Source organism: Thunnus maccoyii, chromosome 13, assembly GCF_910596095.1.
Source record: "Thunnus maccoyii chromosome 13, fThuMac1.1, whole genome shotgun sequence".
Taxonomy (NCBI): Eukaryota; Metazoa; Chordata; class Actinopteri; order Scombriformes; family Scombridae; genus Thunnus; species Thunnus maccoyii.
In genome coordinates, this window is record NC_056545.1 from 23,280,582 (window position 1) to 23,300,046 (window position 19,465).

The window sequence follows — 19,465 nt, forward strand, 5'->3', positions numbered from 1 at the left end:
TCCTCTCATTCTCTAACAGTCGTCCCACACATGACACGCTGACCTTGCTCTTTCTGACTTTGTTGGCTGCATGGTCATTTTGCCACACAGTGAAATTGAAAAGCTCTCTAGTAAAGCTAGATATGAGAAAATTTAACTTCTGCTCCTCTGGGTCATGGTCACCATTTGGTTCAGTGGTAGTAGGCAGTTTTACAAGGTTCATGTCAAGGAGCCTGCTCACTCAATTTCAGTTTTTTTAAGCACTAAGCTTTACCACGGCCCCATCCTATCAAGTCACATAGTAGCTCATATATCAACATATACATACACATTGTGTAAATTGCACGATTAATATTTGAACATCTTTTTTTTAAATTTACATGTTACATTGATTTTGATTTAAATTTGTCTGTTTTGAGATCAGTTACAATACATGTTTCTCAACCTGGGGTGTCTGTGTATGTTGCAGCTGTGTGCAGTGGGGAGATCACAGATTCCGCCGGTGTGGTGTTGTCTCCTAATTGGCCTGAGGCCTATGACAAGGGGCAGGACTGCATCTGGGGCATCCATGTGGAAGAGGACAAGAGGATCATGCTTGATATCCAAGTGTAAGTGACTGCACCCAGGTGTAAGACTAGAAAATCACACAGGGAGGTCAGAGAGGAGGTCAGATTGACTTCGAGATGTAAAACACTGCATCTCCAGACACACAGCACATGCACTCTTGGTTTCTTTCTCTCCCTTTCTTATTTTTTCCTCTTACTCACATAGACACACTACGACATGGACACGGGGAAGTGTTTCTCTGGTTGCAGTCACTAATTAGATTTTTTTTCATCCTCTACATTAAGAATTCTGTGTTGCTTCCAGCTCGCTCTCTGACCAGATTAGCCAGTAAGCCTCCCTGCTCCCACTTCCCTGGTGTGTGTCTCAGAGTTGGCTTTGAAATGAATATGCTCTGGCAGTGAACTACTCTGAGCCACTTATCCAGCCTTCCCAACTGTAATTCAACACACATTCAACACACATGCACACGGATGTCAGAAGAGACACATGCACACACAAATACAGGCACATTCTGTTTCTCCTTCACCGATACTCACCACTCACTATACTATATGAACGTCATCTCCACCACACACACCTGCTCTCTCATCTGAGTTATTGCTCTTAAGTGTGAATCACATCATCCTTGTTTCCTTCATGTTACACTGCATTTTTTTAAAGTGTATGCATTAGAATCCGCATATTTTTCTGCTTTTCTTATACAGATTTATTTTCATGAACATTCATCCTATAGAGAGCACAAAAAAATACAGCATAAGTGATTGGTGTTACTGCCTGAAGCACTTGCACACAATAGGGAGCAGGGAGGTTAAAATTAAACCAGTGGGAATACAGCCAGAGGTGGTAGAAAAATAGTCACTGACAATCTCAAAGAGAGGCTATTGTAAGCTATTGGTCATAGTGGTCATTTATGCATGCATGTATTTTCACCCTTCAATGCTAGGTTTGATTTTCTAAATACATTATTCATTCATATATTTCAGAGAAGTTTGGTGAAATTACAAGGTTTAACCATGCATATCTCAGCTGCACCGTCTTCTCAACTTCACATGTTGGTGTGACCAAACAACAGAGTGAGAAAACATATTCTTCTTAACACCACCAATGAGCACAGAATGTTTTGGCATATGGTGAGATTCTCTTTTGTTTTTGTTATTTTAAGTCACCCCCTCTGCTCAAAAATGTGTGTACCTCAGTTGGACGTTTGAGCTTCACTGTGCAGAACGATGTATGTGCAGAGTTTGACACTAGAAGACTGTTCTCACATTCATCTGCTGAAAGTTTGTCTGAGCTCACCTTAAATCTGAGTGTACCAATGTGTAGGATTTGTGTGATCACAGCTAGTTTGGAAGCTAATCGTGGTCCAGTATGCAATTTACACAAGTATGATGTGGAAACTTGAAGCCTCCAGCACTGAGAATTGACTTTTCGGTAAAGTAGGATACATTTTGTGTCCAGCAGTTAAACTTTTGAAATGAAAAAAAGATTTGCATATTCATAGATTCTGGATTTTTCAGTGAGGGAGAAGGTGGATATGAAATTTTAGGGATTTTAAGGATAATTTGGTTTTTGTTTTATTTTTAAAAGCAGAGTACGGTAATTTTATATATCTCAAAAACATGTCTGGAGGAGATCTTTAAATGTTGCTGAATTAAATCCAAAGTATACTGATCAAGAATAAAATAGAACCAAGGACTCTCTCCCAACTCAGTAGGCTTGGCTGTGGCATAGAGTCAACAGAGGGTTTGGTGGATGGGCGGATAGTTTCTGTTCTGGCTCAGTTTTGTATGCTGCTGCATGGCCATGATGCACATAATGCTCCAAACTTTTATCTCTGCGGCTTACAGGCACTGAGATATGAGCCATCACTCAAATATGAGTCACAGATCAAAGGGAATAATGGCATCAGACGATACCAATAATACGCAATGTCTGAGAGCCACACATGGGGGTTTGTGTGACCCTGCTTGCCTCCCTGTTCTTTAGTTGAAGATTAAGACTCAGTGATAAATGTCTGATGTTGAAAGTCAACCAGTGCACCTAGGGTAAAAAAGATCAGAGGGGATTTTTTTTCTACATGCAGAAGTAAACAAGTTTGATTTGAGGTAAATTGATTTTCATTCAGAGACCTCTTTTTAAATTGTGCCAGCCTTAAATTTGTTTTAATCTGAGCCACATGAGGCCGCTCGCTGTAAATGAATGGTGCTTTGGCTGGCTCTAGTTTATCTCAAGGTTGATCATGCATGGCCTTCATGGCAGTAGAAACACACACCTCGTCTGATCCCTGCAGAGGCCCCCATTACCCTCATGTCTGGTCTGCTCATCTTGAGAGTAGCATTCCTAAAGGCTCGGTCAACATGTAATTTGTGTGAAAGTGTGTTTATTTGTGTGTACCTGTTCTGCATGTTGAAGCGACAACAGCTCTTGTGGATGAGTGCTGTCTCATTATAAGGGTGGGCACACACTTTTCCACATTAATGAGAATGTTTTCTGTATTATCATTCATCACTGTGCCTGTGCTGGCAATTACAGAGGAGCAGTGTGCATAATGAGGACTGATTAATTAATTTAGGCCAAACAGGAGGGCTGGCTCTTTGCTAATTAGCGTGGAGCATGGCTCGAGCAAGAGATGGAGACACAAGGTTAGAGCTGATATCCCCACCTGTTGTACACAGCATACATGTGTACCTTAGCATTCAGAGTATACTGTATCTAGAAATACGTTTCACAATATAACATGGTGAGAAAATCTGTTGAACACTGTAAACTGTTGAGACTTTTTTGAGTAGACACACTGGGTTTATAGAGTCCTCTTGTGGAGACTCTGGGCATTACATACTATCAGCAAGCTCAGTTATGCTGGAGTACGTAGCTGCCTGGACACTAAATGGTTATTTTTATTTGAACAGATAACGTTTTTTTCACTGAACGGAAAAATTCATATGACAATATGTGTATGAGAAGATGTAGAAGGTTGGCGTTTGAAAGTTTGACATTCCGTTGAAAGCAATTTCCATTCTGTTGAGTTACTGGAGATTTGCTATGTTTTTTAGACTTGACAGGTCAGCATGGCACAACCGTAAGGTGACAAAGTGCCTAGAGGCTAGTACAAAGCACTGCTGTCATTCCCTCATCTACAGAATTGAGCTGGTGCCATTAATATGCAGAAGAGTTTTCCTTTTTCAAACAATCCCTTGGAACTTAGCACACCCACCCAAGCCATGTCGGTTGAATGAGATATTTAATCAAATAAGACATCTCTAAACAAGTATAGCCTTTCATTTAAACACTGACTGAAAGGTTTTGTGCATTTGCATCCTTTCCAGTAAACCATGTTCAAGACTGATTTCAACCATTAACCATAACTGTTGAGCTGCTTGTTTGATTGTCTGACTGCCTGCCAAAACATACTTATTTTAGACACTTAGCAACATGGAGTGGCTGTCACAGCAAGTTTAATTTAAATGCATTTGTTTTCAAGAATAAAACAAGTATTGCAGCAGTCAACGTATTCTTTAGAACGTCAGTTTGCAACACACGAAAGGAAATGACTGGAGGGGAAACCATTAAAAAAGGAGCCAGGTGGGATGACATTTGGGTGGAGTGATTGCCAGTTTGCTGCAGAGAGGGCAGCTGAATGGCCTGTTGTGACTCACTACAGAGTCCTGTGCAAGTCTGGACTGAAGGCACTGTTCGTTTGGCATTCTTCTGTGTTGTCACTAAGGTTTTGAATACACTTCAAGTAGGCAGTAGAGCGAATAGATGGGGCTCAGTGGGAAAATTTAAAATCAAGGTTGACTGCAGCATTTTTGATGAGTTAGAGTGACTTGGGAGACTATTCAGGAACCCAGACAGAAGGAAAGGTTACAGTGTGTCAAGTGGGGAAGCGTGTGATTTGCTAACACTGTCAACTATAAATCTGATGTTTTCGGATGTGGCTGCAGTGTTGGCCTTGCATCTCGTCTAACATCAGACTAAAATTCTTGACCGGGAGCCAATGTGGTGTTGTCACTTGTGAAATAGCTATTGTAGATGTACGTTTTTGCCAAGAAAATCTGCCTTGTAATGTCAATTTTAAGGTGGACATCAGACAGAGTGTTGAGAGCTGCTTTGATTTATGAAAAGATAATAAAAAAACTGAGAGCAGATTTTGCTATTGAGTGCAAAAAAATCTGTGGTATATGGTTATCAGGGGAGAATGAAGACCCACACCACTGCTATTGAGCTCTATCACCATACCAGGTGAGTGAAACGAGCTAAAAGAATACAGGTTTTGGTGTTAACATACAGCAATGTACAGATTACAATAAAAGTAGTGAAATTAAGAACTAGATCCATGTGAAAGAACAAAAAGATGTTTTCATTTGGAGTAGAAGAGATAAGCAAGCAATTATGAGCAGGTACTTGGCCCCAACGTGGCCCTTTAGAGAAATCCTGTAAAGTATGTAACAAAATGGAGCAGTGCTGCATTTTTGTGTTGAATTTGATGAAATGCAGAGACTGGAGGTAATCACATGGCGAGATTGCTGGCTGACAGATCCATATCACTCCTTCTAGGGTAGTCTGAATGCAGCAACACCTTTGGGAGCTGATAAAATGAAATACAGTGCAATGATAAGGTGGAAAGTCTTGTTGACATGGGCAGCAGGTGGAGGATGGAGCTTGAATAGAGGTGAGGCGTGAGATGTGGAGATAGAAAAAGATGCAAACAATTTGGCTGCAGTGCCCCTCTGTAGACTCCACTGATGGACACTGTTTTATTGTGACAAGACTGAATAAGATGAGTCTCTGTCTGTCTAGCTCTGCAGGAGGATGTGAACCTGCAGTCCAGATATTACAAGTCCTACTACTAATAACACCAAGTCCTTTGTCCGTCATTCCATACAACCACAAAGTGTGTATCAGAGTGAATCTTATCCATGGAGTATGTGTCAAATAAGGGGTTACACAAATACATATGTAGTAGCCTATTGAATGTAAGCGCTATGTGGAAACTATTTTTTAAACGCTTTTTAACAAATGTGATTTTAAGAGTTGTTACTTTTATATATGCAAGAGTGTTCTCATGGCGGTTTGGAAATGGAAAACTGGCGTTGTTATTCCTGTCACTTCTATTCACAGTGCCTGATTGTTAGAGAATATGGACATATAAATTGTCCCTATAGCTGTCCAACTAACAGGGAGGGAGTACCTTGTCACTCAGCACCTCATTTCACTCTCATTCATGCAGCTGGCATCTATTATTTGTGTTTTTCAGGAGAGGCTGGAATTTAGTTTTGTTCCACCACCGGCACACTGCACAAGCAGAGAGTGGAATCCACTCATTTTAGTCATGTTTTGTTTGACAATTGTTACTTCTTGAATAGTGCTCCATGAATATACATCTTGTGGATCCATAAGTTATTGGTTAATGCTGATTGTTAACATAATATAGGATTATTATTAAAAAAAAAACTAATAATCAGTTTTTTACATTATTTTAATCATTGGAGTTCACCACAAAACAGCACTGCAAATATATTTTAAGCATTTTAAGTTATGCTTGCGCATGTTTTTGCTAAATGGTCAGCAGGCATACTATGTTTTTATTTAATGATAGAGGACAAACAGTGGGTGCATCCTGATGAGTTTAACTTCTTCTTGTTTCTACTCAGAGGTCATGTGGAAGGAGGTGAGAAATTCTGGGGGGGAAGTTGTTGATAAGAGATTGAGGAGCGGGAAACAGACACAGGTCATTTGTTTCTTTCTATCATCATAAAACTCTGTCAATCCCTGATAATGTGGCCCCATCACAGATTCCTATGTTTGTTCCAACAAAGCTACAATTGAATTAAATACGTTTATTTGTTCTCTGCATATTCAAATCTAAGGTTTAGTGGTCTAATCTAATGGGCTCTGATGGGTAATCTGAGAATGCTGGAAATGTATTTGTATAGAAAGTAGAATTTGACATCAGACTCCATAATGTCTTTATGAGTTCACAGCCAACTGATGGGTTGCTGTCTCTCTGTACATTAACTCTGAAGACAATAACAAACATTCTTGTCTTTTTTCAACTTGCTCTGTACATTTCTATTTATACTATACTGACACCTATATATGTCAAAGAATATTTTAAACAAATCTTTTCATAAATGTTATTTAACTTTAAATATTGCATTAGGTGCAGATTTTTAGCTTAATTTAAATGTATGCAAACTTTCTACTTGGTCATTTTTACTCTGATTTTCTATTTTGTGTTAGTTGGTTCCTAGAATTAGGACATACAGTATTATGGATGTTTGAGCTTTCTTGAAAATATGACCTCTCTACAAAGTCTGTTTCTGTGTTCATGTTGATTGCCTTGTGACCTCATTTATTTGAATCTCCTGCCCTTCATTCTATATTTGTCTCTCAGGTGATATGTGTTTTTTTCCTGTCCTGAACAAGACAATATGTGCTCATATTTTGACTTTTATGATTAATACAAAGACCGCATCTTTCTGATGTCTACCTGTGACCCTGCTGGGAGTGCATTTGCATGCTGTTCTTTCATCTGGAAATGACAAATTGTCTCTGATCAAAAATGTGTTTGTTAAATATTTTGACTTGTTCTTAAGTTTGACCTCAACTATCAGCAATTTAAACATTTATCATTAAAAAGATCCTAGCTCAATACTAGAGTGATGACAACATGGATGTTTTTGCTAAAGTAAATCAATGACAGAGAAAGACAAATATAGAAAAAATGGCAGATTATTTGAGACCAGGGAGGTTTGATCACAACTACAGCTGAGATAAGCCGGAAATATGATTTTCAGGCATTGCAACTTGCAATTTGCATTAATGCAAATTGTGCAAAACAATGGGAGGAAAGCTACGAGGATCGTTATCTGTTACACTTTGGAAAAACACTGGTTTCCCTAAAATAGTTTTTGACCTTGATAGGTTGCTTGATCATGCACAGTAAATGGTGATGAAGAGCTTATGCACTGGTGGACGGGTAATTCATAGCTACAAAAGCATTGCTCCTATGATGTGTTTGAAGAATGGTGTGGTGCTATTATTATTGTTACTATTACTATTACTGTACACAGTTTGTTAGTATTAATTCAAAACAATCATACAACCAGTCTGCACAACTATTTTGACACCTGCCTTAAGCCCCATAAGAACTAGTTTCGCCTGCTTATTAAATCAGCAGGAACTACAACTTCAGTGGCTTATTATTTTTTTCCATAATTCTCCATCCCCTGTCTTTGAATAAATGTCAAGCTTTACTGATGCTCTGTAAAAAGAGCAAGGACATATGAATTTCCAAATGGAAAAGGTCAATGTATTCTTACGTTAATCAATGACAGCAGAGGTTCTGTCAAACCAAATAAACTAAATTACAATGTACTAGGCAACATTTAGATTATTTTATTGGATATTTACTCCCTTTCTGAGGCCTTTCATCCTTATTATTATTATTATTATTATTATATTATTTTTCTATAATCCTGGGTGACATGTACTGTATTGCTTCTTTTTTTATGCAGGTCTAAGTACCTTAAAGCATTATTTGTAAAAACTGAGGGTTCCTTTACATTATTCCTCCATATATTTTGCTCATATTTGCAGATACACTTTACTACATATTCATGAGATCAATGTGTGGGGCGAAGAGACATAAATCCTGAATTATTTAGTGTTTACTTCACATTCGATCCATCTGATATAAACAGAATTTAAATTTTCCACGTACTGCTGACATTCCCTTATGTCATCAGCTTTTGCTTTCATCAGAAGATGCCGGTCACTTAACTGTTTAGGCTCTGAGCATAACACACAGCTAACACATCGCATAACCACAGCTACATGGTAATCTGTATAGCAGTAATCTTCATTCATATCATTAGTATTGTAGAAATTAAGCCAGTTTTTATGTTCCTCCCAGGCTCCATGTGGGTAAAAACGACCTCCTGACCTTCTATGATGGTGATGACCTGACAGCCAACATCCTGGGTCAATACAGCGGCACACGGCCACACTTCAAGCTCTATACATCCATGGCTGATGTCACCATTCAGTTTCAGTCAGATCCCGCCACTAACATCTATGGCTATAATAATGGCTTTGTGGTCCACTTCTTTGGTAAGACTGTGGTTTATTGTTTTTTTTTTTAATTGATAAAATGATTTAAAAAATAACAATAATAATAAAACGACCTAATTTTCATCTCTGGTAAATTGCAATCCATAGTTTTCTAGAAATCTATGTATGCTGCGGTTTTAGTGTGAAATTCCCTGTGCAAGACTGGCAAGAAACCAAGCTAGAAGTTAGGAATATCAGAAATGGTAACAACCATGGAATATAAAATGTTACTCATACCTAGATGCCAGCAGGTAACCAATTAGAAAAAAAAGTCTATCTGTCTCTTTGCCTCTTTCTCTCTTTCTCTTGCTGTGCCTCTGTCTATCTGTCTTCTGGCTTATCCCAGGTGCACCGGATTCGATAACAACAAACACAGAAACACAATAATAGGGTACACTTCAACATCAGCTGGTTTTTCCCACTGCTTTGTGTTCTTGGCCATGTATGCTGCAGTTAGTGAGGCACAGATTGACTGGTGCCAAACCACATGCTGTGTTCCTCCCAGCAAACATCACAAGCCTCTATTTACATTTATCTTCCCAAACCACTGCTGTTTAGTACACAGAACAGAACGTTTTACAGTTGTATTCTCTACAGAGGAAGCTGTTACATGGGGTTTTCTCATCATATCTCCCTTTACAATCTAGGTCCTGTACAAAAATGAAAATCAAAAATGCATCATACAAGGGAATTTAACATTTAAGTATATCTATACTCGCTGTATCCATTTCTTCATATCTGTAATTATTCATTTTCCATTTCCCACTCTGTCTCTCCTCCCTCCTCTCTCCCACCAACACAACACCAAATGCTCCAACACTAACAGAGGTGCCGAGGAACGACACCTGCTCTGAGCTGCCGGAGATCACCAACGGCTGGAAGAGCACATCCCACCCTGATCTCATCCACGGCACCGTCATCACCTATCAGTGCTACCCTGGATATGAGCTGGTAGGCTCCGAGATCCTCATGTGCCAGTGGGATCTCTCTTGGAGCGGTGATGTGCCGAGATGCGAGGAAGGTGAGAGGAAGCACTAGTATTTTCTCTGTTTGATCACACAGGGATAGCGAATGAGACCTCATATATACTGTGTTTTCAAAATCCTTTGTCTCACAGGTAAGTGCAACACATGTCACAGTGAACAGACTAGATCATATAATGAAAATCTGATTGGATAAGTGAATATAATCTGCACATGTTATGTGAGTCACCAGTTTTCAGATAAGCTGTGTACGATGTAAGCAAAATCATCTGGTAACCTTGTGAACTCTTAGAATGACAGCCCACTTTGCAGTTTCTATATACAGTATATTACAAGGAAACACATAAGGATTAATTAATGATGAGAGATTTTTACATAGAGGAGAGATTGAAGTGTCTGATCAGTTACTCAAATAAGAAGCAAACTGCACATAAATACAGTTTTATAAATACACTAAATACTGTATTAAAACTCACTGGTATGGGATGGAGGTTGATGATATACAGGGAGAGGAAAAAATACTTTTCAATTGTAAAGCATCAGGCATCAGGCCCTTAAAAACTGTAGTGTCCATCATCTTGTGACCTCATTCTAGCTGTCAAATGCACTTGGTAGCATTTGACATAGCACTGACTTATGACTTAGTAGTAGTGCTTGTAATTTTGTTAACTTAAAATCCTTCTCAGTAAGTGTGCTTACAACAACCATTACAACCTTTTTTGTTGTTTTGTTTACTTCCTCTAGTAATAACCGTATATTTTTGTCTGTTAAAATATATATATATTATTTATTACTCTACCACTTTTACTGCAAAAGATATATAAATAAGACATATATGATTATCGTCATTTGTTTTTGTGCTGCACTAGTTATGACATGTCAGGACCCTGGCAATGTGGAGCACAGTCGTAAGGTGATCATGGGCAGCCGCTTCGCTGTTGGATCGACGGTGCAGTTTATCTGTAATAAAGGCTACATCTTATCGGGCAACAGCCTCCTCACCTGCTACAACCGAGATTCAGCCACACCTAAGTGGAGCGAGAGGCTGCCCAAGTGTGTCCGTAAGTCACACAAGTCACACAAGTCACACAAGTCAGAAACACACACATATTGTATGCATGTACCTATATAAACTCATAAACTTGTTTTTTAAAAGTGCAATATAAATAAAGGTTATTATTATTGTATGATTTAAACATCTGTTCATTTTCTGCTATTTTATTTATTTGGTGACAAACTTTAATTAATACACACAATTGAATTATTTAGATTTTATTATATATAGTAAATGTAAAACCATTTTTAAGGTGTCAGTTATAATTTTGGTTGATTTTTGCCACTTCATGCCCCCATAATTTCAACATACAAATGAATTGGCCCCTAATTCTCACTGACATGGAGTGTTTTATGCGTATGTCTTTATGTGTTGTCAGTGTTTTTCTACTGTTAAAAAAAGACACATATGATTATTTTTGTAACATGAGATATTGTCCTGACTGTGCGTCCCCTCAGCTGAAAAGTACGAGCCATGCAGGAACCCTGGTGCTGCCTCCACCAGTGTACAGAGCTCTGAAAAGGCCTTTTACCAAGCAGGAGAGATGCTGACCTTCTCCTGCCACTCAGGCTATGAGCTGCAGGGTGAGGCCACCATCTACTGCATCCCTGGACACCCGTCACAGTGGAACAGTACTCCCCCTGCCTGTCGAGGTAAATCATCTCTACACACTGAAGCAAACTTTACATTTTACAATTGTCACAACATTTGGAAATACTATTTTTATTTTTTACTTAAGTGTAATGAATGCAGAGCCAAACACTGACTGAACTGCACTTTGTACTTTGTCTCTTTGTAGCATCCTCAACTCAATATGTGAATGAACGCAGGCTGGATGGTGAGTTGTATTAAAAAGACTGCAGTATCAATAAATCAATATTTATTTTGTGTGCATATTTCATATTTTCTCATATTTTTTTGTGTGTGCTCTCCTTCTAGTTGTTAATATGGATTACAGCATGGAGGGAACCAATATCGCCCTTGCTGTTTTTATTCCAACTGCAATCATCTTGGTGGTTGTCATTGGGATTTATGTCTACTTTGCAAAGTAAGCTGTTAAATTAAAACTTTACACATTACTTTAACAATCAAATGAGCCTGTACATGATGTTCCCTGTTTCTCTACTCTTTGACCAGACTCCAAGGGAAGTCTATCAGAATGCCAACATCCTCACCACCATATGACAACATGACAGAAGAGTCAGCTTTCGACAACCCTGTATACGAGAGCGGAGTAAGTACAGATGTCATGAGCATGCAAGATGTGGATTCACAGAACACCAGTGTGCTGTCCTGATCCTTTCCCATCTGGCCGTCATCCTGTCGTCATCTCATGTTTCACCAGCAGAGGGCACCCTCCACCTCATCTTTCATCACCATATCACCCATCAGTAAGCAAAGTGGTCTTAGCTAATGATGTTGCTCATAAGCAACATCTGAGGTCCTCTGATGTCAGAGCTCATTTTTCATTCCGGATTTCCATACTTCATCCACCTGGAGGAGAGAGAGTGACGTGTTAGACTAGTACATCATTCACATTGTGGTATGTCATCACTTACATATGTTATATTAATTGTATCAAGTTGCATGCTGCAATCACAACGGGTGTGTAAATGCACATTTACTAGTCTACACTGCTCTGGATAAGATGCAGTTTATTAACTTAAATGTAAAAACTCATATGACACTTAATTATGTGTGGTTAGTGACCAATTGAGGTGTTATATTTTTATAGAGTATTAATCATTCATAGATGTTACTTATTTTAAATGAATAAATTCTATATATCTGTAGCATCAAAGCGGGCTGCACTTTGTTTGACGGGGTGGGTAAATTACAGAAATATTTACCATATCGCCATAGGCTGCTGTGTGAATGGTGTGTACTGTATATGAATGTGAGTATTTTCTTTAAGTATTCTTTTCATGGACTTGTCTCAATTGTGACCGGAGCATCCTCTTCCCTTTTTCCCCCCCTGCTCCTTCAGCACTGGCAGACTCATTCTAGATACTAAACCCTGTCAGTCTGTCCACTTTGGCTGTACTGCAGAACAACTATGAGGTGAGATCTCCTTCTGATGCCGAGAGCATGTCACTCACATGTCACCTGAGCCTTCGGACGTATATTTTTGACTACCTCTCCCAACCTGCCACACATTCTGATCTGGTTTCACTGCAGAACTTCAGTTGGCGCTTTGTAGACATATTTTTCTGCAAATTACCCAATCATTCTGCTCTGTCTTCTTCTTCCACTTGATGTCGGAAACCACATTTCTGTTATTTACGGTATACAGAATCATGGGTTGGTGAGCATTTGAAACACAGTGTTGGTGGTGAGACATGTGACCCACAGAAATACAAATCATGTTTGTTTTACACCCAATATAATGGATATTAGCTTTGAAAAAGTGCTTCAAAACACATTTCAGAGTTAAATAATCCTCACGTATCATGTATAATCATGTGTAAAAACCAATGTATAGTGTTCTGAAAGTCTAAAGAACAAAAACTGTTTAATTGTTTTTTCTTTTTAAACCTACTATCTCTCCCTGTATCTCTGTCATCCTAAAAACATCAGTAAACTTGATAATGTGCTATCATGCTACAGTAACGATTGTATATGTGTGGGAACAGTGGCTTTGTAATATCTACTGTAAGTCACATACATATATATACTGCTCATATTTTGTTTATGGTGTTTTAAATGGCTGCTAAAAGAGTAAATGGCTGCTTATATAGCACTTTTATCCAAAGCGCTTTAAAATGTTTCTGCTACTCACTCACCCATTCACACACACACATACACTCACACACCGATGGTGGCAAGCTACCACAAAGGGTGCTGGCGCAACCATTGGGAGCAATTTGGGGTTAAGTATCTTGCCCAAGGACACTTCGACATGCGGACAGGAGGAGTCGGGATCGAACCATCGACCTTCTGATTGATGGACGACCCGCTCTACCTCCTGAGTCACAGCATTAACATTACATTACACACTAGCAGCACCTTACTTTAGGGTATATAACTAATATATAATTTTGTCATTTGTTTATTTGCATGTTTCATCCAAAAATACTGATGGCAGATGAATTCATTTAGAAAAGTTAAGGAATAATTGGAATAAAAAAATGTATTCTGATATAAAACGGAAACTGCAGTTAATGTACCAAATTACCCAACCAAAGGTACAGATAATGCTAATATTCACTGAGCTTTTGTTCCAAACTAGTCATTCATTCAAATGGAATTAATTGTAAACATTTTAGAGATGGGGCTTTTGATAAAAACATGGTAATTGGAATTAATAGTTGGCCCTCCTAACGTAAAGAACAACATATCCAACATTACCTCTAATGATTGTTTCTGTTTTGTCACGTTCACACTAAATTGTGGGTGTTGTATTTTCTCATTTAGGGTTTATTAAAATGCCCAAGACTAATAAAAAAAAAATCACCATAATCATCTAACAACTGCAAATACAGCAACACTAGAGTATTTTTTCCATCTAAACTCACGAAGGTCATTTTGCTTGTATGTTAAATCATAAAGACACAACTGAAGATAGACAATATATATTTGGTTTGATATTGAAGAGTTCTTTTTATTGTATTGTAAAGGAGGAGTTTGTAAGGTCCACATTTTAAAGTTTATTTGTACTTCACAAATGTTACCCTCCTTTACCATTATGATTCCCTTTTTAACTGATTTGTGTGTCTGGTCTTTACAGGACAAATGAAAAAGATTAAGAGGTGTCCATTTAGAGACCTTAAAGCAAGATTTGCTCAAGCTTTGCCTTTTGGACCCTCTTCTGCACTGCTCATCTTTTCCTCCAACCTTTTTTTTGGTGTTGTTGTTGTTCCCAAATGATTTTGTTCCATTTCCCTCTTTGTGAATTACTGTAAATATGTCTTCATTTCCATGGTCAAACCTGTGAACCTGTGGATCACCATGGTGATATTTTTATAAAGGAAATTGCTGATGACCGTTGGTGACTGCATCGATTTTTGAGTACTTTTTGATTGCGGTAAGCCAGTAGCAATTAAAGATTGAGGGAAATGGTGCTTTTATTGTTGAGATCTGTTACAAATTACAAATTCACCATCACCCAACATTCTTTGAAATTTTAATTTCTTCCTTTTCTTTGTGTGTATGGGTCTGCTATTTGTAAATAAAATGCCTGTCCAATATGAGTGCCTCATGACTGACTATAACCTGAGAGATCACTTATGAAAATGTTTGTAAAACTGAATCTTGATTTAACTGTTATTTTATGGCTGTGCGTCTGACATTCTTGGCCCTCCACTCTTTCAGTGTTCAGTCTGCTCCACTATAAAGTTTCGGCTACTAGCTGATGTGTGGCTCTGCATACAGCCTCAGAGGATTTCTCACATAAATGTTTTCATGCAGATTTGGATCCATCGGCTATGCATAACTTTGTTCTTATGTCACACTGTAAAGTCTGCCTCAAAGAATAAGAAGCAACTAGGTCATTTGTGTATGTTCCAAAATGTGATTGCACCTCAACATTAGTAGACCCTGAGATAAAGCCCAGTGAAACCCAGTGATCACATACAAAAACCACATGCTAAAATTGTGCAGTGGTTTAAATAAAACATCTTGTCTTGACACAAGGGTTATTACTTAGGGTGACATTGTTGCGGTGCATCTGTTTGTGTTAGACTTGTAGATAGACCTCATATCCTTTGTGTGTATCCTTTATACTCTAACAAAGCTTTCTTTCAGCATCACAGCTAATGCAACTAACACCCAGGAAGCCAAATCACCTTCTAATAAATATAGTCTTCTGATTAGTAACCATTGACTCATTAATGAGTAAATTAATCAATGACATAGTGTTATTTATTGGTTACAAAAATCAAATGAAGAAAGATTTACTTTAAGTCCCCATATTTAGCATTTATAACAGTATATAAATAGTTAGTATATGGTGTATAAACAGATAATGAATAACAACATAGTAAAACACAGATGTAATAATATTTTTCTTAATATAAGTCATAATTGTTGATAAATACAATGCATTTAAAGATGTCCTTATATCTGCTTATAATACATTATAGCATGTTATAATAACCATTTATTAAATGTTTGTATATTGTTAATAAATGCTTTATGGGGGAAATTTAAAGTAAAGTGTTACTCTTCACAATACAGATTTACATCCCTGGTTTAGTTGCAGCAGCTGATGAGATTTAAAACACTCAGGAGAACCTTTGTTTTGACGGACCACCAGAACCGAGAAAACAGCAATATCACTGAATATAATCAATATCTTCTATAAGTTGCTAAAATCAGTTACAGCTGCTTAACTGGAGCATACATGTTAGTATTTAGATGAAACCCATAGTGAAAATGGTGTGACCAATATTGGGATACAGTTTGTCATACAGAAGTTTACCTAGAGATGGCAGCATGATAACTGTAATTGGCAGAGTGAGATCTATAGCCAATGACCATAGCAGCTTAGACATCAGAGTAAACTGTCAGACATCTCTGTATTATAAAAACACATAAACTGTATGAAAAGTTTCTCTTGGCCTTTAACAAATAAAGACTTCAACTATCCCTGAAATCAGTGAACAGGTGTCTCTGTATACTATAGGTCTATTTTGTCTGCCACCAGAGGCTGCCAAGCTTCCCAGTGTTTCATTGGGTCATGTTACAGAGTCCATATTGTTTTGTGTATATGTACTTTAAGTACAATCACTCATGTTGAGGATCAAAAGTCACTGATTTTCCCTGAGCCACTCAATGAGGCCCATCAGTTTAGATCAAGTGCTCCCGCTCATTAGCATTCATACATGTTCAATAATTTGGTGAGAGAGGAGGTAGCAGCAGGAGGTTAAATCTGAACATTAGTTTCAAATTTCCAGATCTCACATGTTTTTTGTTAGATCTCTGGGAGTGTGATCAAAGGGAATAAGATTTTTTGAGATAGTAAAGTGTCAGATAAATGAAAAGGGAATCAATTGACATGTCTGTGCATTTATTGTGTATATTTTGTCACTAATAAAAATATTTAGTATTCAGAAGTTACAAAAGTTACAATCTAATATCACCTTATTTCTGTTCACATAAACAGTTGCAGTAGGTAAAAGTCTCAATCACTAAAATAACCTGGAGGACTTTAATCCATCCTGCCAGATTATTCTTTCCTAGAGACTCTTGTCATCTGGTATAGTAGTTTGGTTTATATTATACTGGGTTGTATCCAATGAATAATTATATATAAAGTACAACCTCATGGTTTTATAAACAGGTCAAGGCTTGAGTTTTTGTTTATTTGGGAGCTGGTTTGTCTTAGTGTGCCGTTTGGGGGCAGTCACCCACTACTTCAGCTGAGCTTTCACTCTGATGCCGATGCAGGGGCCACCGAGCAGCTTGAGCCATTAAAATGTAAATTTGCTGTGCAGTCAGTCTTGAGGTTGAGGAAGAAGATGACAACAACAAAGGATCTACTCGTGTGTCAGCTTGTTCTCTTTAGTTCATAGTTAATCACAGACAGACTGACCCGATATCTGCTGTTGTGAAAAATGTGGAGGGTATTAAAAAATATATATAATAAACTACACTGTGTGTGATTCAAGTAGGGACCAATGCCATCCTCTGTAATGAACTGAAAGGCTGCATGTAATTTAATTGCATTAGGTGAAAACAGTTTGAAATGTTTACATTCATGCAATATCCAATCAAAATACAGATATCTCATCACTTTACTTTCAGTAAGGTACAACTAGGACCGGCTGATAATTATTAAAATCATATGATAGCATAAATAACAATGGTCAGCAAACTTCTGATAAAGTAAACACCATCACTGTGGATATTTTCAAGGTTTTTGGATTAACATCATATGATTTGCTATATTCTGAATGAGTTCTGTATTTCTTTATTTACCAGGATGTTAGTTGGCATATGATTTATTGATAATTGTGGGGTCACAGACCATAGTGGAAAATGTGATTTCTGTTTGCAAAAATAAACAACTGACAAGTATATGAAATAACTTTTACTGTGTTATGTTGCTTGGATTTTTGTTTAAATTGTTTAGTTAAATTTACATTTCACATGCCTCATGCATCTTGAAGCTCATCAATGCAGCCAAATTTAGTCAAACGTATGCAACACTGCCCTAAGTACAGATGGAATAAGACCAAGAAGAGTTCAGATGAAGATACTGGGCAAGTCATTTTGTACAAGTTCATCTGTGTGTCACTGAACATAATGACTGTCCTTTGTGTTGTCTCTGTTGTCTTGAAAGAGGGATCTGTTATATTAGGTTGCCAGCAGGTGGCAGTCTACTACCATCACCAACACTTCATACTCCCACCATGCACTAGTGGCTGGCTGCTTGATGTGGGGGTCTCAGGACAGAATGGTTCACAATTAACATCCTAAAACCTCCTGCTTGCATTGTGGAGACCAGTATGGAGACCAGGACATGTGGAGACCAGGACATGGCAATTAACCCACTAATACAGCAGACCATTAGACCTCCCTCTCTGTGTCGGCAGCCCCAGGGCATACAGTGCGCTTACCATGGGGCTGTTGGATACATATTATGAAAGATAGTTTAATGTAATGACCCATTCAATGAGCTTTAGTGTATGCATGGATTTGTAGCAGTTAGGAAAATTTAGCAGCATTGTACAGCATGTGTGTACAGATAATATAATCACTGTTGCCTAAATTCATTGCAAACCTTGGTGATTATATTTATAGAGACAGGACACATTGGTTTGTATTTTAAAAGTTAGAAAAAATGTTTTGTGAGGATCTAGATGCAATAGCACAATCACTGACAGATGGATGCTTTCAGTTTGGGGGAAAAAATGAAAATATTTCCATTCTGTCTGTTTCTGTCATACATTTGAAGTTTAATCAGGTTTATTAGGGCTTTGATGGTTCACCCTGAGGCTTCTTTAATTTTGTACTTCTGTGTTTTTAGCAGAGATTGACAGACAGCTCTCCCTTCCCTGAAGCACAGTTCTATTAATCTGATTAATATGCCATTAAGACAGTATAGCAGGAGAGAGCAACTAAAAGCTGCCTCACCTTTCAGACAGCAGCACCAGCTGCAGGAGAAATGAACATGCAGTCTTGTCAGTGACACCACTTCAGAGGTTGGTACCAGAGTTGCTCTGTCGAGGTTGTGACCCTCGCAAGCTTGACCTTTGTTAACATTGACCTGCAGTATATGGTCCACCACGTTTTTTTTTTTTATAGGCTTGTCTGTGCATCATAACTCCCAGAAGAAATAAAGTATGTGTGCAATATATTTTACTGTGCTATTGTCTTGTTTTTACACTTACAAATCATGTTTAGCTTTTTCATGACAGATAATGGAACAATTTGCAAGAATTAATCACCAGCTATCGTGAATTAGTTTTTCATTTAAATTTTTTCACTGAATACATATTTGTAACCACATCAACCACATCAGATTTAGGTGTCAAGGACATTTGAAATTTCAATCAAGAGGCATGACAATCACTTATATCTTGTTCTCACACTGCCTGTGGACTGATGAGGGGGTAGAGAAATACAACATAACATAATTTGAATACCAAAACTATTTGAAATCAGGTAGTACTGATAGTTTCTTTAATTTTTTAGGAAGTCTTTGTTGAGTTTGCGGCAATTCAGTGGGGAATTATTACTGCTTCAACATTGAAATTAAGCATAATATTTTGTAAAATGACAAGACAAGATCTTCAGTCTTTCAGTATGAAATAATATAGTTCTT

At 37.9% G+C, this 19,465-nt stretch overlaps 1 protein-coding gene across 1 annotated transcript in view; it reads left to right on the forward strand.

Annotated features, from left to right (window-relative positions):
• Positions 1-12,100, forward strand: part of LOC121909612 (seizure protein 6 homolog) — an 88,622-nt gene extending 76,522 nt beyond the window's left edge. The window contains exons 9-16 of the mRNA XM_042430121.1: positions 449-587; positions 8,465-8,661; positions 9,488-9,682; positions 10,514-10,705; positions 11,157-11,351; positions 11,498-11,536; positions 11,638-11,746; positions 11,836-12,100. Coding sequence (XP_042286055.1) covers positions 449-587; positions 8,465-8,661; positions 9,488-9,682; positions 10,514-10,705; positions 11,157-11,351; positions 11,498-11,536; positions 11,638-11,746; positions 11,836-11,995 — 1,226 coding nt within the window. The 3' untranslated portion in view covers positions 11,996-12,100. The remainder of the gene's footprint in view (positions 1-448; positions 588-8,464; positions 8,662-9,487; positions 9,683-10,513; positions 10,706-11,156; positions 11,352-11,497; positions 11,537-11,637; positions 11,747-11,835) is intronic.
• The last annotated feature ends 7,365 nt before the right edge of the window (positions 12,101-19,465 follow it).